Source organism: Dipodomys ordii, unplaced genomic scaffold (genome assembly GCF_000151885.1).
Source record: "Dipodomys ordii isolate 6190 unplaced genomic scaffold, Dord_2.0 Scaffold155, whole genome shotgun sequence".
Lineage (NCBI taxonomy): Eukaryota > Metazoa > Chordata > Mammalia > Rodentia > Heteromyidae > Dipodomys > Dipodomys ordii.
This window is the reverse complement of record NW_012267371.1, coordinates 1,889,470-1,917,115: the sequence shown is the minus strand read 5'-3', so window position 1 is coordinate 1,917,115 and position 27,646 is coordinate 1,889,470. Positions and strand designations below refer to the sequence as shown.

At 50.1% G+C, this 27,646-nt stretch overlaps 3 protein-coding genes across 5 annotated transcripts in view; all 3 read right to left on the bottom strand.

Annotated features, from left to right (window-relative positions):
• Positions 1-14,046, bottom strand: part of Hoxc4 (homeobox C4) — a 39,029-nt gene extending 24,983 nt beyond the window's left edge. The window contains exon 1 of the mRNA XM_013032528.1: positions 13,456-14,046. The gene's annotated coding sequence lies outside the window, so the exon portion shown is untranslated. The remainder of the gene's footprint in view (positions 1-13,455) is intronic.
• Positions 93-13,715, bottom strand: Hoxc6 (homeobox C6). 2 transcript variants are annotated; one of them, XM_013032534.1, is made up of 3 exons: positions 13,456-13,715; positions 2,092-2,437; positions 599-1,301 (listed from the first exon to the last, which is right to left on the bottom strand). In XM_013032534.1, the coding sequence occupies exons 2-3, from the start codon at positions 2,243-2,245 to the stop codon at positions 994-996; spliced, it is 462 nt and encodes a 153-aa protein (XP_012887988.1). In that variant the 5' UTR covers positions 2,246-2,437; positions 13,456-13,715; the 3' UTR covers positions 599-993. The 2 variants fall into 2 exon arrangements, with proteins under 2 accessions (XP_012887986.1, XP_012887988.1); XM_013032532.1 differs by lacking the exon at positions 13,456-13,715 and having other exon boundaries at positions 93-1,301; positions 2,092-2,529.
• Positions 14,047-17,857: 3,811 nt separating the features above from the next.
• Hoxc8 (homeobox C8) lies at positions 17,858-21,924 on the bottom strand. Of its 2 annotated transcripts, XM_013032531.1 has the most exons (3): positions 21,757-21,924; positions 21,110-21,715; positions 17,858-19,718 (listed from the first exon to the last, which is right to left on the bottom strand). In XM_013032531.1, the coding sequence occupies exons 2-3, from the start codon at positions 21,543-21,545 to the stop codon at positions 19,426-19,428; spliced, it is 729 nt and encodes a 242-aa protein (XP_012887985.1). In that variant the 5' UTR covers positions 21,546-21,715; positions 21,757-21,924; the 3' UTR covers positions 17,858-19,425. The 2 variants fall into 2 exon arrangements, with proteins under 2 accessions (XP_012887985.1, XP_012887984.1); XM_013032530.1 differs by lacking the exon at positions 21,757-21,924 and having other exon boundaries at positions 21,110-21,724.
• Positions 21,925-27,646: the final 5,722 nt, after the last annotated feature.

The window sequence follows — 27,646 nt, the reverse complement described above, 5'->3', positions numbered from 1 at the left end:
ACTGAGGATCGCAGGCGGCAGGCAGACGCGAGAGCACTTGGAGCCTTGCTCCAGGCCGGCGGGGGAACGAAGGAACAGAAATGCAGATATAAACTTTTAAAAATAATATCAATTTTATTAAATATTCGAGAACGGATCCAGAGATCGGATTTATACAGGAGGGTAACACGAAGGGACTTATTTATTCATTTATTTTCTCCTACTGGCTAAACAAACGTCATTCACCTTTTTTTTTCTCTTTTTTTTTTGGTAGTTTTTCCCTCTTTTTTTTTCCTTTTTTTAAAATGAGATTGGAACACTGACGGTGCTAAACATAAATATAAATACAGAGACCACAAATACAGCTAAAAATATTCACACAGAAACGGTCACAGTTTGTAATATGCCATAATGACCCCAGGAATCTTTTAAATACAATTTGCCTGGGCTGGGCATTTGCTGGGGTAAAGGGGGGCCCGGATAGAGGTTATAGGGGAGGCCCTGGGGGGTGACTGTGGGGCCAAGGCAGCCCCCTCCTTGGGCCTCCTGCCTTCCCTGGCTCACCAGGCCAGGCCCTGAGGCCCCAGAATGGAGGCCCAGGCCCAGAAGCCTGGGATGAAGTGGGGGGCGGGGGAAGGCATCCAGGGAGTATGGGGGGGGGTACAAGTCCTCCATTTGGAGGGAAATCTGTGGAGTCTGAAGTGAGGTTCAGGGACTGGGTCCCCAAGGCCTGGGTTGGGGAAAGGGCCTGCGGACAAGCCAAGCCGGGGGAAGAAAAAAAAAAAAAAAGAAAACACGAGCTAGCAAGGGAGCTAGGAGAAGGCGCAAGAAGAGTTGTGCAGGGAAGGGAAGGGAGGGGGTCCAGGGCTGAATTTTCAGGTCCATGTCTGACTCCTTACTTTTGTTTCAGGGAGTCGAAACATATCATTTGTGCCAGTGATAAATACAGAGTGTGTGGAGGGGGGGGGTAGCTGGGGTGAGCAAGGGAGAAAGAGGGAAGGGGGTGGCACTTGGTCACTCTTTTTGCTTCTCCTCTTCTGTCTCTTCCCGCTTTTCCTCCTTCCCGCCCAGGCTGTCAGCCGCAGCCCCTCCGCCGCCCCCCGAGAGCGTGGACGTGAGATTAGATTCTTTTTTCCACTTCATCCGGCGGTTCTGGAACCAGATTTTGATCTGTCGTTCGGTCAGGCAGAGCGCATTGGCGATCTCGATGCGCCGGCGCCGCGTTAGGTAGCGATTGAAGTGAAATTCCTTCTCCAGTTCCAGAGTCTGGTACCGCGAGTAGATCTGGCGGCCGCGCCTCCGGTCCGCTCCGTAACCGACCCCTAGAGATCCGGGCACAAAACACACTCAAAGCAATCAGCAAGGCGCCGTGCGCTCACCGTTTAGCCTAGCAGAAAAAGTCCTGACTCTGACTCTCTCTCTCTCTCTCTCTCAACTTGGCCAACAGCTCCTGAGCCCCCCTCCGGGGGGCTCTAGCCTGCTCCCTTTTGCTCTGCCCCACCCCCACTGGGGGTACAGCCAGAACCCCACTTCATGCAGCGCTCCCATAGGGTGGGATATGTGTGTCCCAAAGAAAGATGGGGAGGTGGGGCGGGGCAAAAAAAAAAAACCCTCAGGCAGCGAGCTGACAATCTAAAAGGTGAATTTTTTTTGAAAAAAATCTCCAATACTGGGGATAAGGGCTCCCCATTTCTCTAAGGATGGGGCTTTCCCCCACTTTACCAGGCACCCTAGTTCTTTGGAAAGTTCTCCCCCACTTCTCTGCCTTGTCTCTCTCTCTCCCTCCCCTCCCTTCTCTTCAGCCTAACTCGACTTTGGGGGGTTCCTCTGCCCTGTGCCCCCTCCCCTCAGCCCCTGCCCTGTTCCTGCCCCCTCAGCTCGTCTTGGAGCCCTCCAATCCGTCAGGGGCCGAGGGGGCCAGGCCCCTGTGAGCCAGCGCGGGAGGCGAGCAGAGGGGGCAGAAGCGGGGGCCCTGTCTCGGCAACGGAGGAGACGAGAGCGTGATTGTTTTTATGGGGCCATAAAAAACTCTCTCCGCCCGTTCTTCTAGGGAAGCCGGTCATAAAGCCAGTTCAGTTTATTTAATTTATATCTTGGAGCTGTAAAACTCACCACTGTGCGAATTCATTCGCTGCATCCAGGGGTAAATCTGGATACTGGCTTTCTGGTCCTGGGGCGCAGTCCTGCCCTGCTCAGAACTAAAATCCTGAGCGATTGAGGTCTGTGTGTTATGTCCTAAGGTGTTTTGTCTGCAGTTTGAAAGCATGTCTTTCTCCTGGTAAAAGGAATTAGATCCATAGTCATACGGCCCCCGGCTGGAACTGAATACGACATTCTCCTGTGGCGAATAAAAGGGAGTCGAGTAGATCCGGTTCTGGGCAACGGCTGCTCCATAGGTCGAGAAATGCCTCACTGGATCATAGGCGGTGGAATTGAGGGCGACGTTGGGAAGGACTTCCTGGCCCCCGGCGAGGTGGCAGGATAAGGAAGGGTTAGTGAAGTAGGAATTCATCCCTTTGCCTTTACCTGGTCGGGCTATGATTTCTTTAATATTTATTTCTGTCTCCAGTTTGTAGTCGGAACTAGATGGTTATAGGGACGGCTCCAATCCAGGACAGACAAAATGACAAAGTCAGCTGACCCCCTTCCAGCCAATCGCAAGCCAGATGTCAAGAAGGGGGAAAAAAATCGCTTCTGCTTCTGTTGATTCCCTAGTTGAGACTAAGTGTGTATGCTTTGAAAGTAAGACTTGGATTTCTTTTTAAAATATACATACATATATATATATATATATATATATATATATATATGGGAACTGGCTTGGGAGGGTGAAGGAGGGTACATATCCAAGAGCAGGGCTTTGGACTCCAGGGAAAGGACTTTAAAGAAATCTCTCAGCCCCAGCTAACTTTGCTGTGCTGTGGCCAGGACCAGAGAATTTTCTGTATTTTCCATTTTATTCCATTTGTTAAAATATCTGCCCCTATTCTAAATTACATCCTGACTTCTTCATGAAAGAAACCCCTCCCCAATTCAAGGGGGTGCTCACAATTCTACAGGACATCCTTGCTTGAAGAAGGAAGTGAGTCCCTGCCACTAGACTAGCATATTTCTCCCCCAATCACTAAAAAAAAAAAGTCAAAAGGAAAAAGAAAATTAATAAAGCATGGTGCCCAGAGGGAGAAAAGCAGGGCTGAAGAACCTTGGGTGTAGAAGGGATGTGGAAGCAACTGGGTCTAAAGGTTGAGGGTGAGATTTCAGGGTACAGTGGCAAAGCTGAAGTGGGCAGGAGACGCATGTTGTCTCCTCTGCCTTCTAGCCTCTTTCTGCCTTCTCCTCATGCCCACCCCCCTTTGAGGGAAACATAACAACTTTTACCTAAAAGGGAAAATGTACAAAAAATAAAATAGGTAAGGGAGAAAAAGAAGAGAAAAAGAGGGAGAGAGAAAGAGAGAGAGAGAGAGAGAGAGAGAGAGAGAGAAGAAAGAACACTGAGTCTTTCTAGAGACATCAACTCCTGTTTATGTTGGTGAGAATTTATGATTTGGAGCTAGCCAGGGCCAGTGGGGTAATTCATGTAGGTTCCAGGCAGAAAGAGAAAACTGGTGGTATTCTGGTGGACAGTTAGCTCTAACAGGCTCAAGCCCCTGTACAGGTCAGAAGCCCCCAGCCCCTCTGGATTCACTGCCCTGCCAGGGGAGGCGCCCCTGAACCTGAGTTCTCAGGCTTGAAGACTCAAGCTATGGGCTGTTGGGGAGCTCTTTGCCCAAGTGTCAGTCATCTTTAGACTCTGAGCAGCCCCTACCCTACACACACTCTCCCCTCCCCATCCTATGACTGGAAAAAAAAAGAGAGAGAAAGGGACTGTTAGGGAAAGGCAGCTGTGTGGAAGCTTTAGAGGGAGCTGCAGTGAACTGAAACAGAGGAAGGTGTGCAGATGGGGATTTTTCTCCTGATTCATCCAAACTTAATTTGATGTCGCAACATACACTAAAAATGCTTTGAGTTGACAAAGGGGTGCAGTGGGGTGTGTGTGGAGAACAGTGAAAGCTCATATTCCCCCCCACACACAACACACACACTATTTGTGGGGGGGAGACTGGCTATAACAAGAACCCGGATGTCGCCAGATTTTATGATCTTTTCCTTCTGTGTAACAAAGCGGAGTAATCAATGGGTAGCAATAAAGCCATAAACGGGACTACGCTGGGAAAAAACTCGTTTATTCATCTTCTGTAACGTTAAGGTTTCCCTGGAGTGTCGCTAGGGGGGAAAATAAAGTTTCCAACCCAAAAGCAGACAGTGTGTAGGAGCTGGTGCAGACAACGTGTTAGTTAACACATGAACCTCGTTAGGGGCTGAAGCGTCTTCCTGCCAGACAACTGTGTTGGCTTTTAAAAATCCAGCCCCCATCCTTCAGACAGGAGGGAAATTGGTTGGTATTTTAAAAGGTAGAGGGAAAGATCCCTATAATTATAAAGGTTCCTCCTTTAGGACTATTCATCCCAAAGAGATAAAGGTGAAAGAACAGAGCAGTGTGCTTCCATCAAGAAAGAAATGTTAAGAATAATTTCATTCTAGGGACACATGACAGGTACAAATATAGACACCAATGTGAGTTCCTTTCTGCTCTCAATCCAGCTGTCCTCCGATTCATGGCATGTCTGGGCAGAGGTTTCCAACAGCTGGCTGGGGCTCCAGTCCCCTTGGAGGGCAAGAAGGTAGGGAGAGAGATAACAAGGGTGAGGAAGTAGCCTGGGGCTGAGGTAGGGAACAAGTCAGTGCACCCCTGGACACAAGTAGCCTCTTTCAAAGTTCCCAGCCTCCTTTTTGCCCCTGAGGGTAGCGATGTAACAAGCAGGGGAAGCCGGAAGAAAGAGGAACTTCTCCCCCTATTTCAGAGCAAGATTGCTGGAGGGATAAATCATGTCAGTGATATTTCCTTCGAGATATAAAATTGTTGCAATGTACAACAAATTGAATGATGGAAGATAGGATGTCTTAATGAGGCTTTGCTTTCAATAGGTGCTGATTTTCTATGTATTTTCAAATCTCTTTTATAAGTGGGTGAGGGGAGGGAGGGACCTTGAAAGAAAGAAGGAGCTTTTGGGAAAGCATGAGCTAAAGCCCCCACCCCCAGCAAGGTGGCCTAAGTTTCTACTAACCCCTCCTCAACTAGATCTGAAGAGGAAAGGGGCCCTCAAAGTTGGGGGAGATTATCTTTTGGGGCCTAAAGTCAGTGGGCTTGGGGGGTGGGTGACCTGAGGAGCAGAATGTAAGTCTCAGGCCGGGGAAAGTTAAGTGTTTTATTACGTCCCTAAACAGAGGGCAGAGACTGAAAGGTCTCGCCGATTTATAATGAACAGAAACCAGCTGCTGAGGGGAAAAGGCAGAAATGCTGGCAGGGGGAGAGTAGGAGAAGCAGAAATACAAATAAATCCCCTCACTTAATGCTTGAAGACTTTTGGCAAAAATTAATTTCCAACACACACTCCTCTGTCTCCTTCTGTTCCTAAGGAAAGAAGCTGCCTTCTTTTACTTAGATCTTTAATTATGCAGCTGAAATTTACTATAAGGATTCGCTCCAAGGGGGGAGAAACAGGTCACGATGAGCCCGATCTTCCCTCCATTGGCTTTTATTTTCCTTTTCCTCATTTTGTGTTAATTTAATTTTTTTGGCAAAAGAATGGCTGTATAGGGTGGAGGAGGGGGAGAGCTGGGACTTGGCTTTTTCTAAATATATTTATATTTTCCTGTTAAATTTGTCTGAAAACAATTATGGAAACTCATCAGCAGAAGCAAGAACAGATGTTTTATTAAAACTGCAGTTGAGCTCTGTAAATATGCACAAGTCTCAGGAAGGAGGGAGCGAACTCATTCTTTGTTTCTATAAAAAAACAAGCCTAGAGAAATCAGAGCACACACACACCCCCATCAGGCCCCGCAAGTCTCGGAGAGGCTCGGAGCCCTTCGGCCTTCTGAATTAGACATTTGCAGAGGGACTCGGTGTCAAGAGCAGATTTTTGCTTTGGAAGCTGTAATTAGTGGATTAAAAAAAAAAAGACAGCATTTAAGGGGAAAATGCAGCAAAGGAATAAAGGGGGAAAGTGACCACGCAGCTCCAGTCCCTCCACCCCAATCCAAAACACATGCTTTTCATAAGCACTAATTACTAGGAGAGGAATTTACTGCCTGTGTCTTGGAACTGAGTGGGGTGCAGTCACTAGCCTGGAGTCCCCAGGGCAAAGGGTTTCAGGGGAACTGGGCACTTGGGTACACGTTAAAAAGTTTCTACTTCAGCCTTGCCCTGTTGCAGGGCAGGGCAAGGCTGGGGATCCCTGTGGCTCTGAACTAGGTAAAGGGTGAGTGGAAGCAGATATTGGTCCCGAAGAGGTTCATGGACAGGCCTCACCTTGCCTGCTTTATGGGGAGAGGCATTTGAAGAGAACCTGATGGGAACTGGAATTTTTATGTGGGGGAGTATATTTTCCAAAAGTCCTCCTTATTTTGTGTTCTGTAGGTCTCTCTCTGTCTCCCTAGATCCTTCAACTCACTCCCAACACAGACATATACACTCTAGTCCTGGCCGTGGGCTGCTCCATCAACTAAACCTCTCCCGCACTAAGCAGGTACCCTAACACTGGAGCCATAAGACTCTCTAGTCCCTCCACCTGGGTGCTTGGCTGCTTGAAAGCTACTACAGCTGGCAAACCCCATTCTCTCACCACCCCTAACTCTTGATTTCTAGAGACTGAAAAGAAAAGTTGCCCCGTCAGCCCCTTTTGTGCCATTGGGAGAGGGCTGAAATCCCTCTTAGAGAGAAAGCCGAGTTTCAATAATTGCTCAGCTCACCTCACAATCACACTATTTGGTTAAGGCTTTGCTGTACTAGAGTGACTGTTCAGTTAACCCCACTGGAATAAAATTCGATTTTTTCTTTTGAAAATTTAAAAGTGATCCCTACTCCAAATGCCTGGTATTTTGTATACAAGCTCCTTTGATCTCCATGGAACACTTGGAGCAAAAGGATTGTAAAGAGCTTCACTGGCTACCAAAGAACCTGAACGCAGGGGCTGGACTGTTTGGGGACACCAAAGTCTGGCTTGCCCAAGGGGCTGCCAGTTTTCCTAACACAAGCCCCTCCATAAACATCTTGCATTGCAAAAAAGAAACACTCCTTTCAAAGTTCAGACTTAGAGACACTAGGAGGAAAGTGAAATTTGATGTATTCAACCTGGAAATAAATCCCATTTGTAGGTGCTGATATTTGGGGACAGGGCTCAGGTTGGACAGCTGAAAGGAATTGGGGGTCAGCAGGAAGAGGAGGGGAGGAAGAAGGGACCAGATGGGGCATGTCCAGCTGCTTAGAACTGGCCCAGACACCTCCTCAGAGGCCCTCACTGGTGACTCTTTTAAGCTAAGAAGAGGTTGTAAGACTGCACTGTGTAGCTGCTTTGGCTCTACTGCAATTCAACGGAAAAGAAAGGTATATGGAGGGGGCTCTGCTAATTCATGTCATATTTCCTCTCTTTCCGGATTTCTGTCTGACCTTTCTTTACTGGCTCTCTACTTATTGTTGCTACCATCAGCAGATACAAGCCATCACATTGGCCTGTCTGGCTTTCCACAGTGTGATAGGTACTATCACATTGAGACCTGAGCTCCCTTCCAGATCCTCCTGAAAAAAAAATCACTTCTAGCTTTTAGGGACCTAGCCTTCAAGTCTCCCACCTTTATCCCAAGCAGCTAAATATCAGCTGGATCTCATGCCCATTGATAATGGAAAGGGAGTTCAGAAGCCAAGGAATATTTTAAAGGACAAAGCAAATAGCCCTATCTGGCTCAAGAGGAATATTTAAAACCTAGAACATTTAAAATATTTTAGACCACTAGACCAAGGCCTCAGGAGTGTGTTTGATAAAAAAGGAGGGGCAAGAGGGGGTTGTGCTCTGTGCTAGGATTCCCCAACTATATCTTAGATTCCAGATCATGGAGCATTGATTGGACTCAGTTTGAGGTTTATGAGAATTGTAAAATTGAAGGGCTTGGCATTTATGACGTCATGGTGGGTTATCATACGGAAATTGTGAATGTCATTAAAGTTATGTACTGTAAGAGTTTTATATGCGAATGCCTGGCCTCTTTTCCCGTCTCTCTTTTCTTTTTCTTCTTCTTCCCTTGCTCTGTTTTCTTGCTTGCAAATAAAATATTTTGTTCTGGAACTATAAGCCAACAATGAAACATCGTCCTCATTTCTCAATAAATAATTTTGTCCTTTATTGTTTGTGGATTGAAAAAAACATTTAATCCATGCTGGCAAAAAAAAAAAAAAGCGGGAGAGAGATAGGGAGGGGGAGAACTAATTTCAGAAACAAGAATATTACTTAGGAGATACTCTTTTAGGTTTGATAGCCAGGAGCAAAATTAGGGGCGAATGGCGGTTTCTCAGACTGTACACCTGACGGGATTGGAGATTTATAACAGCTTTAAAGAAGGGACAATTTAATTTTGTAGGATTTGCTTAAATTCACTGCTGTTTTGGGGCACTGAAGAGAGCAAAGGGGGGGGGAAGAGGTACATGCATTAGGAATCTGCCAACATTCTTCCAATGAAAAACCAACCATCTGAGTTTCAGAGAAACTCCTCCAGAAAGGAATAGAGGGATGGGGTGAGGAAGGAGCTCAATATTTTTCAATGACTGTTGGCCCCCTTAACCAAGCAGTTCCCAGAGAGAAGGAAGAAAAGCTGGAAGCAAGAGTAAGGCTGTTCTTAAGTCTCTTCTACCAGGACACTGGGAGGTTTATGGTATCACTGTAATTCTTCCACCCTATCAACAGCTGCCCTATTTTAGGACGATTTCTGCTTCCTTCCCTGGGGAAGGGAAGAACAGGAGAGCATGTAGGGGTGGGAAAAGGGAGGGAGTTGGAGATAGCGCTGCACTTTGTTCTCCTAGGCGAATTTGCTGGTTTGGCGGGTTTCTGACGCAGGGTGGCAGCAGACAAAACAAGTAAACAACTCACAGACACAATAAACAGGGGCGGCTGCAGGCGCCCAGCCTTCGGTGGTAGTCTGTGGGCTGAATAAGGGGCATGGTCCTGTAATAATATCACCTCAGCACCCTGGGTGACTGAGGCCTAAGAGCTTGAGGTCACACTCAGTGATGGTGGAAAGAACCTGGAAGAAAGCATCAGGGCCTCACGCCATAGCAAGTCAGGACAAGAGATTCTGGGAGGAACGTGACAGTCTTGTCAGCAGCAGGAAACCCCAACAGTCCTGCAAGGATCCTCATTTTTATTTGCCCTCTGCTTGGTCTTTTGGTGGCCTGAGAAGTAAGAAAGCCTGCGAAAGGAGGTTAAATGCAAGCCCACGGAGGCCCACACTCAGTGCTCCAGGCCCACAGGCAGTAGGGCCCTGCTTTGACTCCAGAGTGGTGGTCACCACCTTTCTCTCTTAACCTGGCCTCACCCTGGCTCAGGTAGCAGACAGGATTAAAATACAGTCCCACCAGAAACCAGATTTGAATATTTGGAGAACCTTAGAGAGCTCTCAATCTGTACCTACAGACACAGACAAATCTGGTGTGGGTTGAACAGCAGCAAAGAGAAGAGATTTCATTCACCACAATCCACTCCTTCTGGCTTGCCTTCTGCACCAGCCTCTCCAAGCTCCTTGGCTGATAGCCACCACAAACCACTGCCTGGAGGCCACCTTATTAACCACTCTAATCCTTTGGAAACCCCAGGGAGACTTGTAAAGCCAGGGCCCAACCATATCTGCTCAGAACTGCAGAACTGCATACAGGTCTGCAACACCTACAAAAGAGGCCATAGACCTTACTTTCAAGATGACCAAAATCACTTTGTGAGAGATCATCTGTACTGTTGGAAGAGTCTGTAAGGAGGCGAGGAGGGAGAACAGAGGGGTTTAGTATTTTCCAGCCAGGCGGCTTAGACAGCAAAATCGTTACACCTGAAAAAGCCCTTGTGGGCATCCGTTGGTATTGGAACCCGCATATTCCGATTTCAGCACACATATATATTTCCAGAAGAACAGCACAGAGGCCTCCTGAGTGCCCCATTCTCTTCCACCGAGGGTTAACAAAATTTCACATGCACATAAAACGGTGTTTGAACGTATATAGCCATGGTAATATACAATTAACCACAAGGAAATATGAGTCTCTCTATATTCCTACATAAGTCTTGAACCTGTACATTTGAACCTGTATGTAGTAAATGTATAAAGCCACCAAGCCTGGTTTCAGAACAGAACAGCGGACCCAACAAGGTCGTCTTTTCCAACCAAGGTCACATTCTCTGTGGGGATCACAACTGTCAAACCACAGAGGGAAAGGCATCATTGCTCTGCCCATTTCTCCATGATTAGGAACCCTTGCATGAAACACAGCAGATAGTAGGGCTCACAAAACCCTTTAAGGGGCAGACCAGAGGGTACCTAAAGGGTGGGCTCAGTTGGGGGAGAAGGGGGAAATGCATGGGCCCTGGGCTTTGGGGATAGTTGCCAGGCCTTAATTCACAGATTCTGTGTCTGCCCAGCCTTAGTCCTTGGATGTGCAGAGTCTTTGAGCCAAATTCTATTCTGGGCTACTCTGGCTATTATTAGATAATCACAGAAGAACTCCCTTGTAGTGAGGATCACATCTACAGAGAATCTGGGCTGCAGGGAGGTTAAGGATTGCCACTGCTGGCTCCTCTTGAGTTCCTGTTAAAGGCAGGGAGTGAAGGGATTGAAAGTAACTAGGAAGCAGAGGCAGAGAGGGGCTTTATACTCTGGCCAGATGGGAAAATTGGAAAAAATAGGGCCAGGCACTAAGTCTGTATCTCTCTATCTCCCCAAGAAGGAGGCCAGGGGTGAAGGGCATGGGGTAAGGTAGGGGACCTGAACAATACTAGCAAGACAAGGATAGGAAATCGATTAAAAAATAATATATAAGGACACCTCAGAATGGTGCTGTTAACTAATAACCTTGCATCCTAGCACGCCGATATCACACAGTTAGCACATTAAGTTCGACCCTTGTAGGCCTAGAGAAATACCTCGGCCTCGCCCAGGCCCGCCCATCCCATGGGAGGGGGCCCCCCTCTAATATTCCAGGTGAATCTTACTGGCCTGGATAGCCCTTCTGCGGAAATGGTTTTCTTTCAAGGAAGAACAAAGAAGACCTGTGTCGTCCCCCCCCCCCCATACACACACGCACACAATTCAGGGAGTTCATCCACTGGGGTGGGGAGGGGCAGACAAAATACAAGCGAAAGAGAGAAATAGTGGCCTCACCGGTTGGCGGTTCCCACATTATGCCAGGAGAAAGGCTCCCATTTTCGGGCCTCTCAGGCCCCTCCACCGTCCCACCGTTCTCCCCTGGTCCCTTTCAGGTCCCCACAGACTCTGAACCCGGTCAGCCGCAACCTGGTTGCTGCGGGCGTCTGCTCCCAGACCCGGCCTGGGCAGCAGGAGAGCGCGCTGCAGCCGGAGCAGGCGGCGAGCTGGGCCCATTTGGGGAGAGCCAAGCGCTTTTTCTCGATCGTAAACAAGGAACGCGAAATTAGCCCCTCGGCAGACGCCTCAGCCGACACACTAGTCCTATTGGGGGTGGGGTGGGAGGGGGAGAGAAAATGCCATTTCTTCCCCTGGGAGAATACCTCGGAGGCCTTTATGCCGACTGAGAAAGGGAAATTTTAGGGGGGCAGGAGAGGAAGCGAAGGGGGTTGTTGGGGGAGGGGAGCAAGGATTCACCATCAACGCTCAAGGGGCCCAAGGGGTTTGATTTGAATGCAGACGAACTGTATTTTTTTTTAAACCCAACAATTTGATAAAGCCAGATTTTTTTTCCTCCCCCACTCTTATCCCTCCCCAAGCGACGACGACGAGGGTCAGGGTTTAAACAGGAAATCGAGGCGCGTTCCCCTCCCCCCACACAGGCTTGGCGCAGAATCCCCGTGGCGCCCCTGGGAGAGCAGCACCTCGATGTGTGTGTGTGGGGGGGTATGGTTGATCTGGATAGAAGGTGAGTCTGATTCTACCCCCCACCCCCACCCTCCGACCTGATCAAGACTATGTCCCCCTCCCCAGCTCTGTGGTGTAACTGCTTGGGTTGTATAAGCATTTGCTTGTGCGTTGTCGCTCTTTAGAAGACACAAATTCACACGTGTAAGACTGTCCCCAGTCGGGGGCGGAGGGGGGAGAGCAGGGCGGGGTCATAGATCAAATTACAGCACTGTCAGGGCCACGTACATTTGGAAGAAATTAAGCCACTGTGTTATGAAACCATATGTGTCAGGTTAAACCTATACAACACGCCATTAGCACCAATTATTAGCGAGATCCTAAGCGCCCAGGGCTCCCTCGGCCACCCTATTCCGACGCCCCTACCGCACGAACTCACCGTCCCTCCCCAACGCCCCCTCCCCGTAACAGCTGGCAGCCCTCCGTGGCACCCGGGAGGCCCTGCCAAGCCGGGCCTGGGCCTGTCCCCGCCCAGCCCCGGGCCTCTGTCATTCCCATCTCTTCCCCGACAGGGCAGGTCCTAGTCTAAGAGCAGCCACGCGAGGCGGAGGCAGCAGTTCTGTGGGCATCCCGGGTAGAGTGGCCGCGACTGGGGGTAGTTGGAGGGTGGCAGGGCATCCGTCAGGCCTGGGAAGGAAAGCCGGGTAGGCCTCTCCGAACACAAAATGGCTTTTGCTTACTGCATCCCCCCCCTCCTCCCCAACTCCTCCACCCGCAGCTCAGGGCACCTCCCACCCTTCCATCCAGCCGGGTGGGGGCGGGAGCAAGGGGTGGGCAGACGCTCTCCCCCCCCTCAGCTGACGCACACCAGCCACCAGCCTCCCCCCTAATTGCCAATTAACAGGCCCCGCCGCCCGCCTAGCTGCGCGCTCGCTTCCTGCTCCCTGAGCCCAGCCCTGAGCTCACACTGCGCATGTGTGAGCTTCGCCAGACTCCCTCTCTGGGAGGGAGGGGGCTGCCAGACTGGGAGGGGGCGCTGGAAAGTTTGTTTGGGGGTTGAGGGGCTGACGTTGCTTCTAGGGGCAATGGGCACAGCTTACAGGTTCTTTCTCGTGCCCTGGAGTTTGAGATTCCAAGGCCCCTCGGTCCCAGTCTCATTAGCCAAGACAAGGAGGATTCTGTAATAAAGCAGGTACTACAGACCACACAGGGCATCCAACAGAAGGCCCTCGCTCTAAACCCGGGGCTTGCACCCCGTGGGCCAAGTCCTCTTGGCCCCCAACTGCGGCGCACGGTGACACCAAGACAACACATTCGCCCCACTCCCACTCACCAGTATTCAGTTAACCCTCTTCCTCCCCGCCCCCATTTCTTCCTCCCCATAATCACCCAAGCGCCCACCCTCTCACCTCTTCCCTCTAAGCAAGACAAGTCATTGCTGTCCTTATCTTGAAACCGCCACCCAGCTACGGACCATTAGTTACATATTTGAACCAATAAGGAAACACTTACCCGGCGCTGCTGTCACTCTCCCTCTCTCCCTCTCTCTCTCTCTTTCTCTCTGCCTCTCTCTCTCTCCCACTCTCTGTCTTTCTCGTCTTTCCTCTGTGCCGCTGCCGAGCCTGTCTCAGCTCCATACACACACATATTTTGTATGAATTTTAAAAATTAAAAAAAATAGTCACGATCATCAAAAAGCCAAATAAAATTAAGGAGAGTTGCAGGAAGGGGGCAGGAGGGAGAGTCTGGGAGAGGGGAGGGGTGGAGGCATCCGCAGTTCTCGATCCCAACTCCTACTCCTGCATTCCTTCTGCCCCTTGGGGGGCCAGAGGGTCGGGTAGGAGAGAGGGTGAGATGCTCCCAACTCCAGCCTCTCCCCTCCCACCCCGCCCTCCCCAGGTCTCCCCCACCCCAGCTTCCAGCAACTCCACCTGGGAGGAGGGGAAAAATTAAATAGGGGAAAAATAATTATTAATTAGATTAATAAAAAATTACTAGTAATGAAGGAAGCGCCCAGCGCAGGTTTCCCTGGCAATGGTTAGGCTCTTACAGGGAGGACTGCTCTGCGGAGCGCTCGGAACGGACAAACCACAATAAAAAGTTCACGTTCATGGATGGAATCCACATGACTTCTTGTGGCCAATCCAACTTGTGAGTCGATCGTAAACTTTTATTACTCAGCTGTAAATTTTCTGCAAACAACCGGGAATGCGATGCATTTGTGTAGCGTGTGCAAATGGGCGCCGCGGTCGCCATGTTTACCCAATTCTCTCAGAAAGGGAGCATCCTTGCGACCCCCAGCCCACCCCCACCCACCGCCCACTCCCCACTGGCCGTCTGCTCCAAGCCAGCGCGGAAAGCACAGAAAAGGGATCCAGGCAGGAAAGAAGGCAGGGTTCACATGCTGGGGGGTGGCTGCCTCTTCTTCCACATACCGACTTTTAAGTATTTTTCTTAATAAATGGAGATAATAGGGATAGATCTGAGGGAATTAAAGCTTTGCAAAGATTTGTAGCCTTGGGGCAGTGAAGTCTGGTGAGGTAAAGGGACTGAAAAGGAACACCCTCCTGTGCTTATCTCTTTCTTTTTTCTTCCCCCTAGGAAAAAAAACATCTTCCCTACCAGGGTGCGCCTCTCCCTGCTCCCCCCCCACCTCTCACTGAACCCCAGACAGGAAAGAACGGTAGTCTTAGGCCTTTGACCAACTCCCAACCAAGCCTACTCTAGATGTGCTCTAAAAAGCAAAGGCTGGACCAGCCCAGACAATCTGGTGGAGGCAGCAGGAGGGGTGAAATCATGATGCAGCCCCAAGGACTCTCTTCAAGGGAACCACCTTCATCCCCAGGTGGTCCCTTCCTCTGGCAGAATAACCGAGACCATCCCTGGCTTCAGGTCCCCTAAATTCCTAGTTTCTAATAACCAACTTACATTTATTTTTAGCCTTAAAAAAATTGAGGGTCAAGATGGTGATCCCACTTTTTTTTTGTTTGTTTGAGACGCAAGACAGTTTGCAATCTTTTTAGTTCTCACAGGTCAAAGTTGCTGACACCCACCTGCCATTATTATTATTATTATGTACTCGTTTGGTGTCAGAGCAAGAGGGTTGGGCTTCAGAGTCCCTGTTTAAAAAAAAAAAAGAATATCTCACCGTGACTCCTACCTTCTGCACTAAATTTCTGAACACCTCATTTTCCCAGAACCCTAATTTTGGTGGGTAGTAGATGATGGGGGTCCAGAAAAAAATCCTCTATGGAGACTATTCATAGGCTCTATACCCCAACCATTCTCTCCCCGCCCCCCATAGCTGGAGATCTGAGGGCCCACAGTTCTCCCCTCGGTCCAGCGGCACAGAGCTGGCCAAGGAGGCTCAATGGTTGGGTGCCCCCGCCCCAGCCAACCAGGAATCCTTCACCCCCTCCTCAAACTTCCTCCACAGTAAGCGAAGCAGTTCCCTCCGCCGGATGCAGAGACCTCGTTTCTTTTACAAACCCACCCATAAATTTTATAACAGGTAGTTAAAAATTACGACGAGGAAGCTCTGGCCCAGCTTTTCACAATGGGCAGCGGGAAGAATGGGACAACGCTGAGGGTTGCTCACCGGAAATTTTTTTTTCTTCTAGTCTGTGGCACAGCCTGTCCTGAGTTCTCTCTAATTGGGGTTGGGGGCAACTTTCGCAGCCGCCAGGCAGTGTGCTAGAGCACCTCATTTGGGGATGACAGAGTCGCGGGAAACCAATCCACCCTCCTGTCCCAGGATTCCCCAAAGGAGACTTTCAGAGGCGCACTACCACCCCTACCCACCGTCCCCACCCACCCAGATTTCTCCAAGGTGTACACCTCCCTTGGCCTCTGAAATGAGAAACGCGTAGAGAGAAAACGCTGAGAATATGCATTTTTTTCCATCCAGAGAAACGAATTTACCCCCCAACTTAATAGCTGCATCATCCTGTCTCGACGGTTGAGATTAGAATAATAAATTCAAGGCGAAATGAGCGAGATGCTTCAACTCAGCATTCTGAAACATACTATTTTTCACAAATCACAAATAGCTTTCGGAAGCCACTTTGATTGGCTAATAAAAAAGTAAAGAATGGAAGAAAGTCCTATCTGCGGCAGCCGAATGGTACCCATTCCAGTAATGGGGCGGCGGGAGCCATTGGCAAAACACGCATTTTTCTAAAGAAAGCGTATCTCGCTCGCAATTACGTTCTCCCCCATAAAACGGGTTTTTAACCTCCTTTTCTTTGCAAACGAGAAAACAGAGGCGGTGAGCAGAAAGAGCGGGGAAGCGGGTGCTGCGTGAGGGGCCGGCTGGGGTTCCTTCAGTCTGACCCTGCCTTCGCCCGACATTTCCATGGAAGCCGGGCGCCAGACGCACCCCGCCCTGCGACGCGTCCGTCGGGCTTGGGGCCACGGACATTGCTGAGCCGGGCCAGGGATGAATGAGGACATTTGGTGTGAGGAGTAAGCGATGAGGCCCTTCAGAGCCACTTATGGCTGGGTACACCCCGCTCAGCTACTGGGCCAGATATTTCTTTTTTTTCCTTATTAATAGTACAAATGAAAGGACCAGAAGCAGTCCCTTAGAGTTTGAAGGGGCCGCTTGTGGAAGGCTGAGGTCGGAGCGAATTGCACTACTTTTAGGGTCCCCCTGGGCAGTAACGGGTGTGTCTCCTAAAATAAACGGGGCTACCTGGCTGGCACCTCAACTAGCAACTGGGACCTTACTTTCCCCAGACAGAGTTCCCTGGCCCTCTTGCTCAAAGCTGTTCTGGGCTAAGGGCTTGCCTGTACTTCGAACCTACAACAACCTCTCTGTAACTGCGGGCGTGTCCTACTGAAGCAAAATCCTGTGTCACTTTCCATAGGAGACAGAACTTGGGATCCCCAGTGACACACACTGAACAATAATTTGGCTTGGGCCTGGGTCTGGGGAAAATAATAATCCTTCATTGAATGAGAGAGAGAGAGAGAGAGAGAATATGAATCTAACTTCAAAAATATTTCTGTCTTTGGGGTCTGGTTTTGAAGACCAGAAGACTTCATCCCCTCCCCTTTCCTCCTCTCTTCTAGCTGAGTCAGAAGACTTGTATCTCTGGAATTTGGGATTATTTGACCAGAATCCTATTGACATAAACAGATTTCTCTGTCTAGGACCCTCCAGAGAGAAACGTGAGATCTCTTTACCCCTAGTTCCCTGAGCCTTCAACTCTTTATTTTAGGGAATGGAGTCCAATGGACCCCCCTAATCCTTGCTATGGAAGAATGTCCACTCAGTAGGCCCATCTCCCCATCTCCCCCACACACACCCCTGGTCCACACTGAGGGAGGATGGGGCAAGCTGCCCAATTGTCAAGGTGAAGCAGCTAGAACAGAGGCTGGAGTGGAGAGGACTGTGTGGCTGAATTTGAATTCCAGGATGTAAATCTAGGCCCCTTGATCTACCAGCTCACCCATTTCCCCATTCTCTCCCCTCTCCCCCAGGCTGAAGCTTCTTCATACCCCCTCCACACACACACACACACACACACACACACAGAGTCTCTTAGCTCTTTCAGCATCTTCTCATCTAGCCCTCCTGACAGGCCAGCTGCCTGGATCCTCACACTTCCCCCATCCTGTTCACCATTCCAGTGCTAGGTGTTGGGTGCCAGGGGCTGGACACAGGGACTTGGGAAGATGAGAAAGAGACCTACTGCCTCCTCTTCATCAGAAAAAGACATAGCCTGAGGAGGGGAATGGGTTGATTCTTTGTGTGGGCCCAGTTCAGAGCTGAAGAGAAAAGGTGAATGAATGAGGTCTTTCTTCCCATTGGGTTTCTAACACCTATGAACCCATTTTATTTGGAGCCAAGATTTCCCATGAGCATACGAGTATACCCCTTCCTATCAGTGAATGGGTCCTCATTCTCCTCCTCTTCACCCCCCTTCCCTGGCACCTGCCCTCCCAGCCCAGCCTAGCCCTCCACAGGAGTTTCATCACCCCAAAGCCAGACCAGTGGAAATCTTTTCCAGACTATTGATAAAAGGGGGATGATGAGGGAGGGGGCAGAAAATGGGGGGGGTGTTATAGAGAAAAGAAACCCAAGTCATTCCAGCTTCAAATATTTTTCACCTTTTTTTTTTATTATGACTCACGTATACAATACAAAGTACTTGGACCAGGAACAGGGCTGTCGGGACACAAAATCTACATTCATAGCTGGACATAAAGACAAATGACCAAAAATTATTATTATAGATATATTTTAACGTTTTTTCCTTTCGAGCACATTGCATAAACAGAGAATTCAAGACAGAGTTAACTATACATTCAGTGCAATTTAGTTCTACTCTACTGGGGTTAGAAGCACAATAAAAGCGCACAGGACCGGCGAGCTAGGCAGTCTCAGTTGTTGGGTTTTTCTTAGTGAAATAAGCAGCAACAAACGACAACAAAACCGCATTACGAATACTCTCAAAGCAGGGTTTCTTTCTATAGGTAGTGATAAAATACGTCGGAGGTTTCTTTCTTTTTTTTTTAAATTCATTTTATTTTTTCTCTTTTTTTTCTCCTTACAGTAGGATTTTTTTCTGCTTCTTTTTCAAGATTATTGCAGGTTCCCTTTAGGTAGTATGTTAAAGATTATCAGTTTTATTATTATTATTTTCATGATTATGGTGATTTCTGAGTGCAAACACTAATGCAGCTCAGAAGAAGCAGGGCCCAAAAGAACAGAAATCCAACAGCAAAGGCAAGGAAGGCATGGGCCCTAGTGACTATGGGATGGCTAGGTAGGTTTCAGAGATGACTATAGGCCCCTCTTGACCCTCTAGCAAGGGGAGGGGAGAGAGACACAAGTCTTCAGGTTTTGTTCATTTTCCTGGAGAAAGTCAAGGGGGTTTTCAAAGCAGGGGAGCCCTAGGGGAGAGAATCTTCTTGCTATTTTTTCCTTATTTCTTAAAGTATTTTTTCCTTTCCTTTCCTTCCACATTTTATCTTTTCCTTTTCAAATAAAACGTAGTGCACTAATCCTAGCATAAAAACAAAGCCAGAAGTCCACTTCTGCACTTTGAGGGGAGAAGAACTCTCCTCTAAAATAAATACCAGTCAGGCAAGGGGGTAGGAGTATGGTGAGAAGGGGCAGGATGAGGGGGTCAGGAGGCCTGGGCTCTGACCTTAAAATCCAGGAAGACTCAGAAGGTGCAAGTAGGAACAGGCATGTGTGTTGGGGCGTGGAATGGAACAGAGAGACAGAACTTTTTGCTGTGTCTCTGTCTCCCCCCCCTCCAGCCCCCAAACAAATAAAGAGCGGGGGAAGTCCAAAGGTAATAAAACCAGAGCTGCAAGTATCTGACAGGTAGTTAGAGTTGTGAGTGTCATTCTATTCCCTATAAAAGCAAATGACAGTCGTAAACTTCTCAATTTATCTGCTACCATAAAACGAAACTTCAAGGGAGTTGCTAAGGGGGGGGGGAGGATTTCTTCTCTCTCTCTTTTTGCTTAGTCCTTGTTTTCTTCCTTTTCCTCTTCTTCTTTCTCCTCTTCTTCATTTCCTTCTTCCTCCACCTTCTCCTCGTCTCGAGCCCCAGGCAGTTTATCTTTGTTGTTTTCTTTTTTCCACTTCATCCTTCGGTTCTGGAACCAGATCTTCACTTGTCTCTCAGTCAGTCCCAGAGCATGAGAGACTTCAATCCGGCGCTTCCGTGTCAAATAAGGATTAAAGAGAAACTCCTTTTCTAGTTCCAAGGTCTGATACCGGCTGTAAGTTTGCCGTCCGCTGCGCCGCCCCGGAGCTGGACAGAATAGAACCCCAGTCTGGTTATGTCTGGGTGGGGGCTCGATTTTCCCCCCAGCTACTCTGACTCCCTTGAAGTTCCTCCTCTTCTCCCCCACTCTCCAGATCTTCTCCCTCCAAAGGATGAGGCAAGCACTGAAGGCTGGCAAGGGCAGGGAAGTTTGGGGAATTGTTTTGGTTTGGCTTCACCTTGGGAGGTGGGTGAGGGGGGGGGCAGGGAGTGGAGCTGTCTGGAAACTCGGGGCTTGAAGAGTCCCTACAGAGTCCTCCAGGCCTGCACTCCCCCAGGAAATGGTCCTGGCAGCTTTGTTTACAAGTGCAGTGTGGCGTTTGGTAAGCAGAGCTGGGGGCATAATCTGCTTCCAAAAGAAAAGCAAAAGCCTAGGGTAAACAGAGGGGTTTTGCCCACTGTCTTCTCCTTGGCCTCTGTCTAATGCTTTTCCAATAAGGAAAAAATCATTGATCTCCTGGAATGTATCTCTGCTCGGCCTGATTGCTAACTGGGGACCAGCAAATAAATCACGGGCCATCCCTGCCGGAACTTGTCGCTTTATCGCTTCCCCCTGTACTTCGAAATTGGGCCATGAGGGGCCACCCTTGGAGGGGCTCATGACCTGAGCTGCTCTGCAAGTCTCAGGGAGACCCCATAAGCTCTTGATTGGAGGGGAGCTTGGCTGGAGTCCTCTGGATTTCAGAGACCCTCCCTAAGCTGTATGCTTCTCTGCTTTTGAGCACTCTTTCCCTCTCTCCTCAGGCTCTCTATCTTCTCTCCAAGTACAGATCAGAAAAGTTGGGCATAGTGGCCCTCAGGCTGATTTCTCTGAGATCAGGCAGTGGGGAACCTTAGACAACCAGAGTGCCTGTCTTTGGGGTTTGGGTACTCTCTCTGGCTAGAAGGGGGAAAGGGAGGTGTCTCCTTTCCACCCAAGACAGCTTGGTCACTGTCTTGGGCTGTCTGTCTTGGCAGAAACTGGTTATCACCTTCAAAGACAGATAACCTCAGGACACCCTCTCCAGTCACCTCCCCAACTTTGACTTTAGAGGTGAGGAGAGGGAGAGGCTGACAGACAGACAGACAGACATGGATAAAACGATTTTTTTTAACCCTGTGCACTCACACATTACCTTTCTCCCACCTTCACCCCAAGCCTTCAAATGTCTCAGGCATCTCTTCCCTGTCCCAACCCCAGCCAAGCCTTCCCAACCTCAATAAACCCACCCAGCCAACACACAATGATGGGGATGAGACCCCCAAAGCCAAGAGGGAAAGCGAGAGCAGACAAAAAGGAGAGAGACAGAGAGAGCGAGGGAGGGAGGGAGGGAGGGAGAGAGGGGGGAAGACCCCGGAGCGCGGGAGACCAAGGGGGGAAAAGAGAAAAGGCTTCTCACCGTGGGGTCTCATCCATGGGAACATGAGGCTGGGAGACGAGTTTTGATTTAAGTGGCCTTGTCCTTCGCTACTGTTAGTGTTGGCGGAGGATTTACAATCGGGATATTGCACCACGCTCGCCTCTTGCTGAGCCCCATAAAGGGACTGTCTGGGGAGCGCCTCGTAGCCATAGAATTTGGAGGCGTCTCCGTGGCAGCTCAGCGAGCACGGGTTCTGCTGGTAGCCCGAGTTGGAGATGCCGGAGGTGCCGTGGTGGAAGAAATCTTGGACGTGGTGCGAGGCGTGCTGGAAGCCGGGCGCCGAGCCGCCGGGCCCGTACACCAGCGCATGGCTCCTGCCCACGCTCTGGGGGAACCGGCAGTCGTAATAGGCCGGTTCCAGGGACTCGCCGCCTTTGTATTTGGAAAACAGGGGGTTGACGAAGTAGGAGCTCATGCTGGGTACATGAACACCCCTGCGGGCCCCCTCCCCTCTGGCTCCCGGTACCCCCTGGAAACTCCCCTCCCCCCCTGGGATCGAACCCCCCAAATCCGGGCCGGTTCTATTCTTCCCTTCCCCCACCGGACTGGGCTGGGTTGAGGGGGGCTGGGCAGGTCGGGGGGCGCCTGGATGGCGAGCTCCCGGGGTCTGGGGCGCGGGCGGCGGCGGTGGCGGTGGCGGTGGCGGCGGCGGCGCTCTTCACTGTCGGTAGGTAGAGCTCGTGCTCCCTCACTTAGCTTTTTCCTTTAACAGCCCAGGCGAATTCCTCAGACTCCCGGCGGTGGCGGCGCTTACACGCGATTCGCGTTCATCAATCCACGACATGAAGACAGGCGAGAGAGAGAGGAGAGAGAGGAGAGAGAGGAGAGAGAGAGAGAGAGAGAGAGAGAGAGAGAGAGATGGTGGGGGTTGAGGGGTTCAGGGCTATGGGGGGGGACCTGAAGGAAGGGGAGGGAAGAAAGGGGAGGGAGGAATGGATGGGGGGTGTGGTGTGGATGTGGGGGGTTGGCAAACCAGCCCCAAGCTAATGGCCGAGGCCAGCTTTTCCAAGGTACCGCAGTCAGATTTGAAGGGGCTCCCCACTTCTCTTTTCCTCCCGCTCAGAGAAAACAGAGGTACCTGAGCCAGCAGGTCAACTCAGGTTATGGGCAACAGGTATAAGACAAGCCCCTCCCCAGGGGGGTGAGGGGGTGCTGGGATGTCAGTAAGTCAACACAGAGCTCCTAACCCCAAAGATGAGTGCCTTAAGGGGTGGGGGGCGAGTCTGGGAACTCTGAGGAGGAATGAACACATCATGTTCCCCACATATTTCAGACATCAGACCCTCCCGTTACTGGCTCCTCCCTAGAGTCTGAAGCTACACTGTCTTCCTTAAGGCCAAGACTCTGCTTTGACTTCAAGGGGTAGAGAAGGAAGCTAGGGAGTGGGGGGGTGGGGGACACTCCACATACCCCATCAGAGCCACACCGCCCCTTTAGAATAAAAGCTTCTGCAAGAAGAAGAATATCTAGGCTATGGCCACATGCTTGGCTGAGAGTCTGAGAGCAGAACTGTTTATGGGGACTAAAATGGAAGGAGTAGCTAAGAGTGTCCCTGTCTCCTGGCTTGGCAGGATCTAGTATCTATCCTGTTTCTTCCTAGGATATTATTTGTATCCTAGTTGTTAGAAAGGACCAGAGCAGGCCTGCTACTGATCCCCACATACCATTACCCCATAGGAAATGCCAGCTCAGCCTGGACACCCCCTCCCTTCTCCGCCGCAGCCCCTTCATCCCTAGGCAAACTGCCCAGGCCAGGATGTGGATGGGAACTGTCAACAGACACTCTTTAAATATTTACCCACACTTTCTCAGGGGAGGGGGGTTCCCCTCATCCCAAAGGCTGGACAAATTCAAGGTAATTCTAATGGATAAAAAAGAACCTTAGTTCATTAGTATCCTTTCCTGGCCACAGTGTATACAGTTATGTGGGCTTGACATAGAAAAAAGAGAAAGTCGAGAGAGAGAGAGAGAGAGAGAGAGAATGTGTGTTGTGTGTGTGTGTGTGTGTGTGAATGAAGAAGATCAATAAGAACAATTGTTTTCCTGTCCTCTCCCTTAACACTGTACATGGTTGTTAAAAACAGGGCCACCCTGGACACACTCAGGACACACACACACACACGCACACACAATGAATGTGCCGCATCCTCACCTTAAGACACACCAAGTGTAATGTCTCCTTTAAACTAGCACATACATTTTCAGAAACAATCCTGACACCTCACTGTACTCATACTATGCACACAGTACAGAGACACTGTACACACACGTGCACACCAGGCACATGTGCGCATAATGCTTGACACAGATGCGATTTTTTTGCATCTTTACAGCAAAGGGAAAAATGACTACCTGTATTTATTTCACATCCTGGGGTTTCAGGGTTGAATGAGGAAGGAGGTGGTTAGAAAGCCAGATCTTTTCCTTTCCCATCACCATCCGGAGCCCAGCTCTGGGGTGGTGAGGGAAGAAATCGCAGTGTATGGTAGGATGGAAAAGATACAAATGAGGCACCCCACTCCCCGCCACCCCCCCCATGCCTCTATTAAATAATTGCTGGGGAAATGGTCAGTCTGTGCAAAAATTCCCAAAGGAGATTCACTGATGTCCCAAGAAAAGGTTCCCTTGCATTTTTAGGGGACTCACCGCCATCTGAGTGAGGGACTGCTCAAACTCTTAAAGGCACCCAGAACTCTGGCCTTGGAGCAGCAGGAGGGAAGGGTCACAAGAGGACTGTGCCAGGGCCACAAGCCTCCCTAGGGGCGAACCATAGGGAGGGAGGGACATAGCATGGCTCTCAGAGCCTGCTGCATCCCTGGCTTCAGCCCTGCCATTTCTGAGGCTGCTCTTCGGGTGCGGGGATGAACAGAGTGGACTCTGAGCTCCCGGCATCTGGATCACTGGGGACTGTCATAAATACTTTTCTCTTCTCTGCCTGGAAAGAGGAGGCTCAGAGGGCCGGATCCTCTCTGGGGCCTGCGCCTTATCTTTTAAGGGGTGGGGGAGATATTTAGACATTTTATGGTCCAGCGAAAACCCTGCTACAGAGCTATTCTTCAGGGCCTTTGTGTCTTGGAATGCGACTGTCCTGAGTGAGCGGCCACCACTGCCTGTCCGGAGAACCCCTGGTCCAAGCCAGAAACCCATGGCTGGACTTGATTTCCCCTTTGGGGAGATGGGAAATCCCTTGACTTTCATTTGATTTATTATTTTTCAATATGTGTTTATGCATCTGTTTGTTTTTGGCTTTTGCACGTATCTCGTTTATTTGGCTCCCTGAGCCTTGGAAATAAAGGAACCGCAAGCAGCCATCCTCGCCGGGGGCCCATCTCTGTCCCTCTCCCAGAGGCCTGCACCGCCCTCTTAGGTACCACGGATTTATGTGCGTTTTTCCGGGTCATTCTGCCTTTCTGTGTTAATTATGCCGTGCCTGCTTCGCACTTATCTCCTCCTCCACCAAGTGATGATTATTCCCCCCCCCATGCCTACCCTCCGCCTTGCGAACCCGCTGCCAGAATGAGGGCTCGTCTCTCGCTGCCACTCGCAAATTATTTACACCTAGCAGGTGAGAGGATTGATTTGCTCAGAGCCAGTGGGGTCCTGGCCCGGCCGGGACTGAGAAGCGGGGCCTTCTTCTTGGCTGCCGCTCCGGCTTGCTCGCGGTACAGCCTCCAATGTCAGTGCGGCCAAGCAGGCCGGGGCAACGCGGCCTCTAACATTGAGCAACAGCGCCACCTCGCGTCCACTTGCTCCAATGCAATCCGGCTCAGAAAAAGCCAACAGACATTGATCCCAGCTTGGCCCAAAGGTGAGAAGTGGGAGAATTTTTTTAAAAAAGAAAAAAAGCTTCCACAATGGGGTGCAGAGGAGAGATTCTCTGGTCAGACAGGGAGCTGCCCTGGAACGGTTGTTCTTTTGTTTTTTTATACGGTCTTGAAATAAACCTGGTGAAAGGTTCCACACTGTTCTTTCCTTTTTGTTAATCCTCTCCCTTCTTGCATTAAGAGACACTGTGCAAAGGAATGGCCACAATCTTCCCTCTACTCCGGCGCTTTACTGGCTCGGAACACCTTTGCGCACGCGGACGCACGAACCAAATCCCCAACCACCACCACTACCATGCCTGGCCTGCCTGCTCGAGGCGCTGTACCCTAAAACTTCTCCTTCTTCTTACCCTGATGCTGCCCCCACCCCCGCACCGCCCATTCCGCCGTTGCCTACAGGACTTTGGGGTGGGGACTCTTCAGATTGTTTTGCCCCCTGGTCTGTAGCCCATCCCTCGTGCGCGCGCGCCGCGAGACCGCGCGCTCCTGGCTCTCCACCTCTCCCTCCCAGCCAGTGAGGTCCTGTTCTCCGTTGGGGCATAGACAAAACATTCCTATAATCCGATTTCAAAGGAAAGAGTGTCCACCTTATTTAAACCATAAAACAATTAAGCCCAGACGTCTAGCCAGCTCCGCGCTGCTGTTTTGTTCGGGCCCCATTCAGAACCCAGAGCTGGGAGACAAACAGGGCCATAAAAGTGGCATTTCGGGGCTGCGGAAATGTACCTATCCACTGCCTTCCCAAGTGGAACAACCTTTAGGGTTTTGTGATTCTGACAAAGGAGCAGAGGAGAGGTGGGAGGGGAAGGTTAGGGGAGGAGGGCGGTCACTAACCCCCTCTCTTCCGCCTGCTTTCATTTCTTTCCCTAGATATGGATCGTGGTTGTTTTTAATTCATAAATGATCCGGAATAAAATTGAATCCGATTCCCGACCCTGAAGGCTGGAGGCTGGGATTCAATAGTGGACCGGGCAGGTTCCCACGCGCTTGTCAGCGTCCTCCAAGCCCTGCAGCCCTCCTTTCCGTCCCAGCACAAGGCCGGTTCCGGCGGGCAGGCTGCGGAATGCAGGCCGCGCTGACCAGCTCGGAAGGGAGGCGACAGGGCCTGGGAGCAGGGGCGGGGTGGAAGCCCGGAAACACCGCCGAGCTTGGGCTGGGAGACAAGCCCGTGCCCTGGCTGCTCTGACCCGGGGACAGAGGGGGGTGTCTTGGCTTCCATCAAGAGTGGAATTGGGGCCAGCTTCCAGAGCAGCCAAGAGGCCAAAGGCCAGAGCAAAGAAGTGAGAAAAAGAGAAAACTATAGGCAAAGCATCCTTCCAAAGGACCAAGAAAACAATGCTTCTGGGATTGGGGATGAGGTCTCTAAACCGGAAAGAATGTTCCAGCGACAGCTTAAGGCCTTTGCTGCCATTTCATTGTACCACCAAATAGTATCTGAACAAAAATGCTTCCTCCCTTCTACCTTCCTCCAAATACCCCAAATTGGAGTGTTTAATAGGGAAGGTCAGGAGATGCAAATAATGGGGGAAGAGACTGGTCTCCATAGCATTTCACCAATCATGAAAGGTGATGCTTTGGGGGAAAGAGCATATGGGCCGTGGCCCCCCAAAATATTTTTTAAACCACTGTATCCTTGGGTATTCAGAATGACACCCTGTATTCTCAGCAGAATGGGCAGCTTGAGATATTAAAGGGCTATATTTCAAGCAGTCTGATTTTAATAGTTTCCAGATTGGGGGATTTCCGAGAAAAGGGGCGCTGGGCCGAGGCATACCCGGCAGCTCAAGTCTGCTTCTGATTAACAGATGAAAACTGCTGGTTCTAGAGAAGGAGCACTGGGGTTCAGCATAGCCAAGAAGCCCCAGCAAGCTGTTACACACACATCCCCACACCTTTTGTGCTTGGGGTCCCACAGCCACCAGGGAGCACCCCACTACTGGCTAATTCTTCATCAGCATCCTTAAGATCCTGGTTTGGCCATCCCCTAGGAGTGATGCAGCTTCTTAGCATGACCCTGGTTACCCCTTGCCTCACCAACATCCAAACTAAACACCACAGAGACAGAGACAGATAGACAGATATAGAGACAGAGACACAGAGACACACAGACAGACACAGACAGAGACAGACACAGGGAGAATAAAGTAAAAAGACCTAGAAGTGGAGCTGAGAATGAATTGAAGAGTAGAAACTCAATTTCATTTTAATTGTATTGACTTTACCATCTTCTTCCTCCCTGCCTCCCTCCTTCCCTTCCCTCTTTCTTTTCTTCCCTTCTTTTGTCTTTTCTTCTACCTTTCCTCCTCTTCCTCTCTGCCCTTTCCTTCTCTCTGTCTCTCCAATCCCTGGAGCCTATCTTGATCCCTAGGGGCTGTAAGGCCTTCCTCCAAGCCAAATATCCCTATCAGCATCCAGTCCCAGACATCTCTCAAAGCACCAATGCACCAATGCAACCCGGCAAGAACCCAGCCCAGGCCTTCACCCAGCACCCAACTTTTATCCTCACCTATCTCCTCTCCAATCTCATGTACTCATAAATTATTACAATTAATTACAGTCAAGGAAAACCATTCATGCTTGCAGCCACCCCCCACCCCCACCCCAACACACTCCATCTAGCCATCAGAAAACTTGTAGGCAGCCAGCCAGGGCAGGCACAAACTAGGCCTCCACTTCAGCAGCCTCCACCCCT

Excerpts from the sequence above, each read along its gene's own strand:
- Hoxc6 (XM_013032532.1), bottom strand. The coding sequence starts at position 2,491 with ATGAATTCCTACTTCACTAACCCTTCCTTATCCTGCCACCTCGCCGGG. Across the intron at positions 1,302-2,091 it reads GCGAATGAATTCGCACAGTG|GGGTCGGTTACGGAGCGGAC; the intron begins GTGAGTTTTACA and ends CCGGATCTCTAG.
- Hoxc8 (XM_013032531.1), bottom strand. The coding sequence starts at position 21,545 with ATGAGCTCCTACTTCGTCAACCCCCTGTTTTCCAAATACAAAGGCGGC. Across the intron at positions 19,719-21,109 it reads CCCATGGATGAGACCCCACG|CTCCGGGGCGGCGCAGCGGA; the intron begins GTGAGAAGCCTT and ends TATTCTGTCCAG.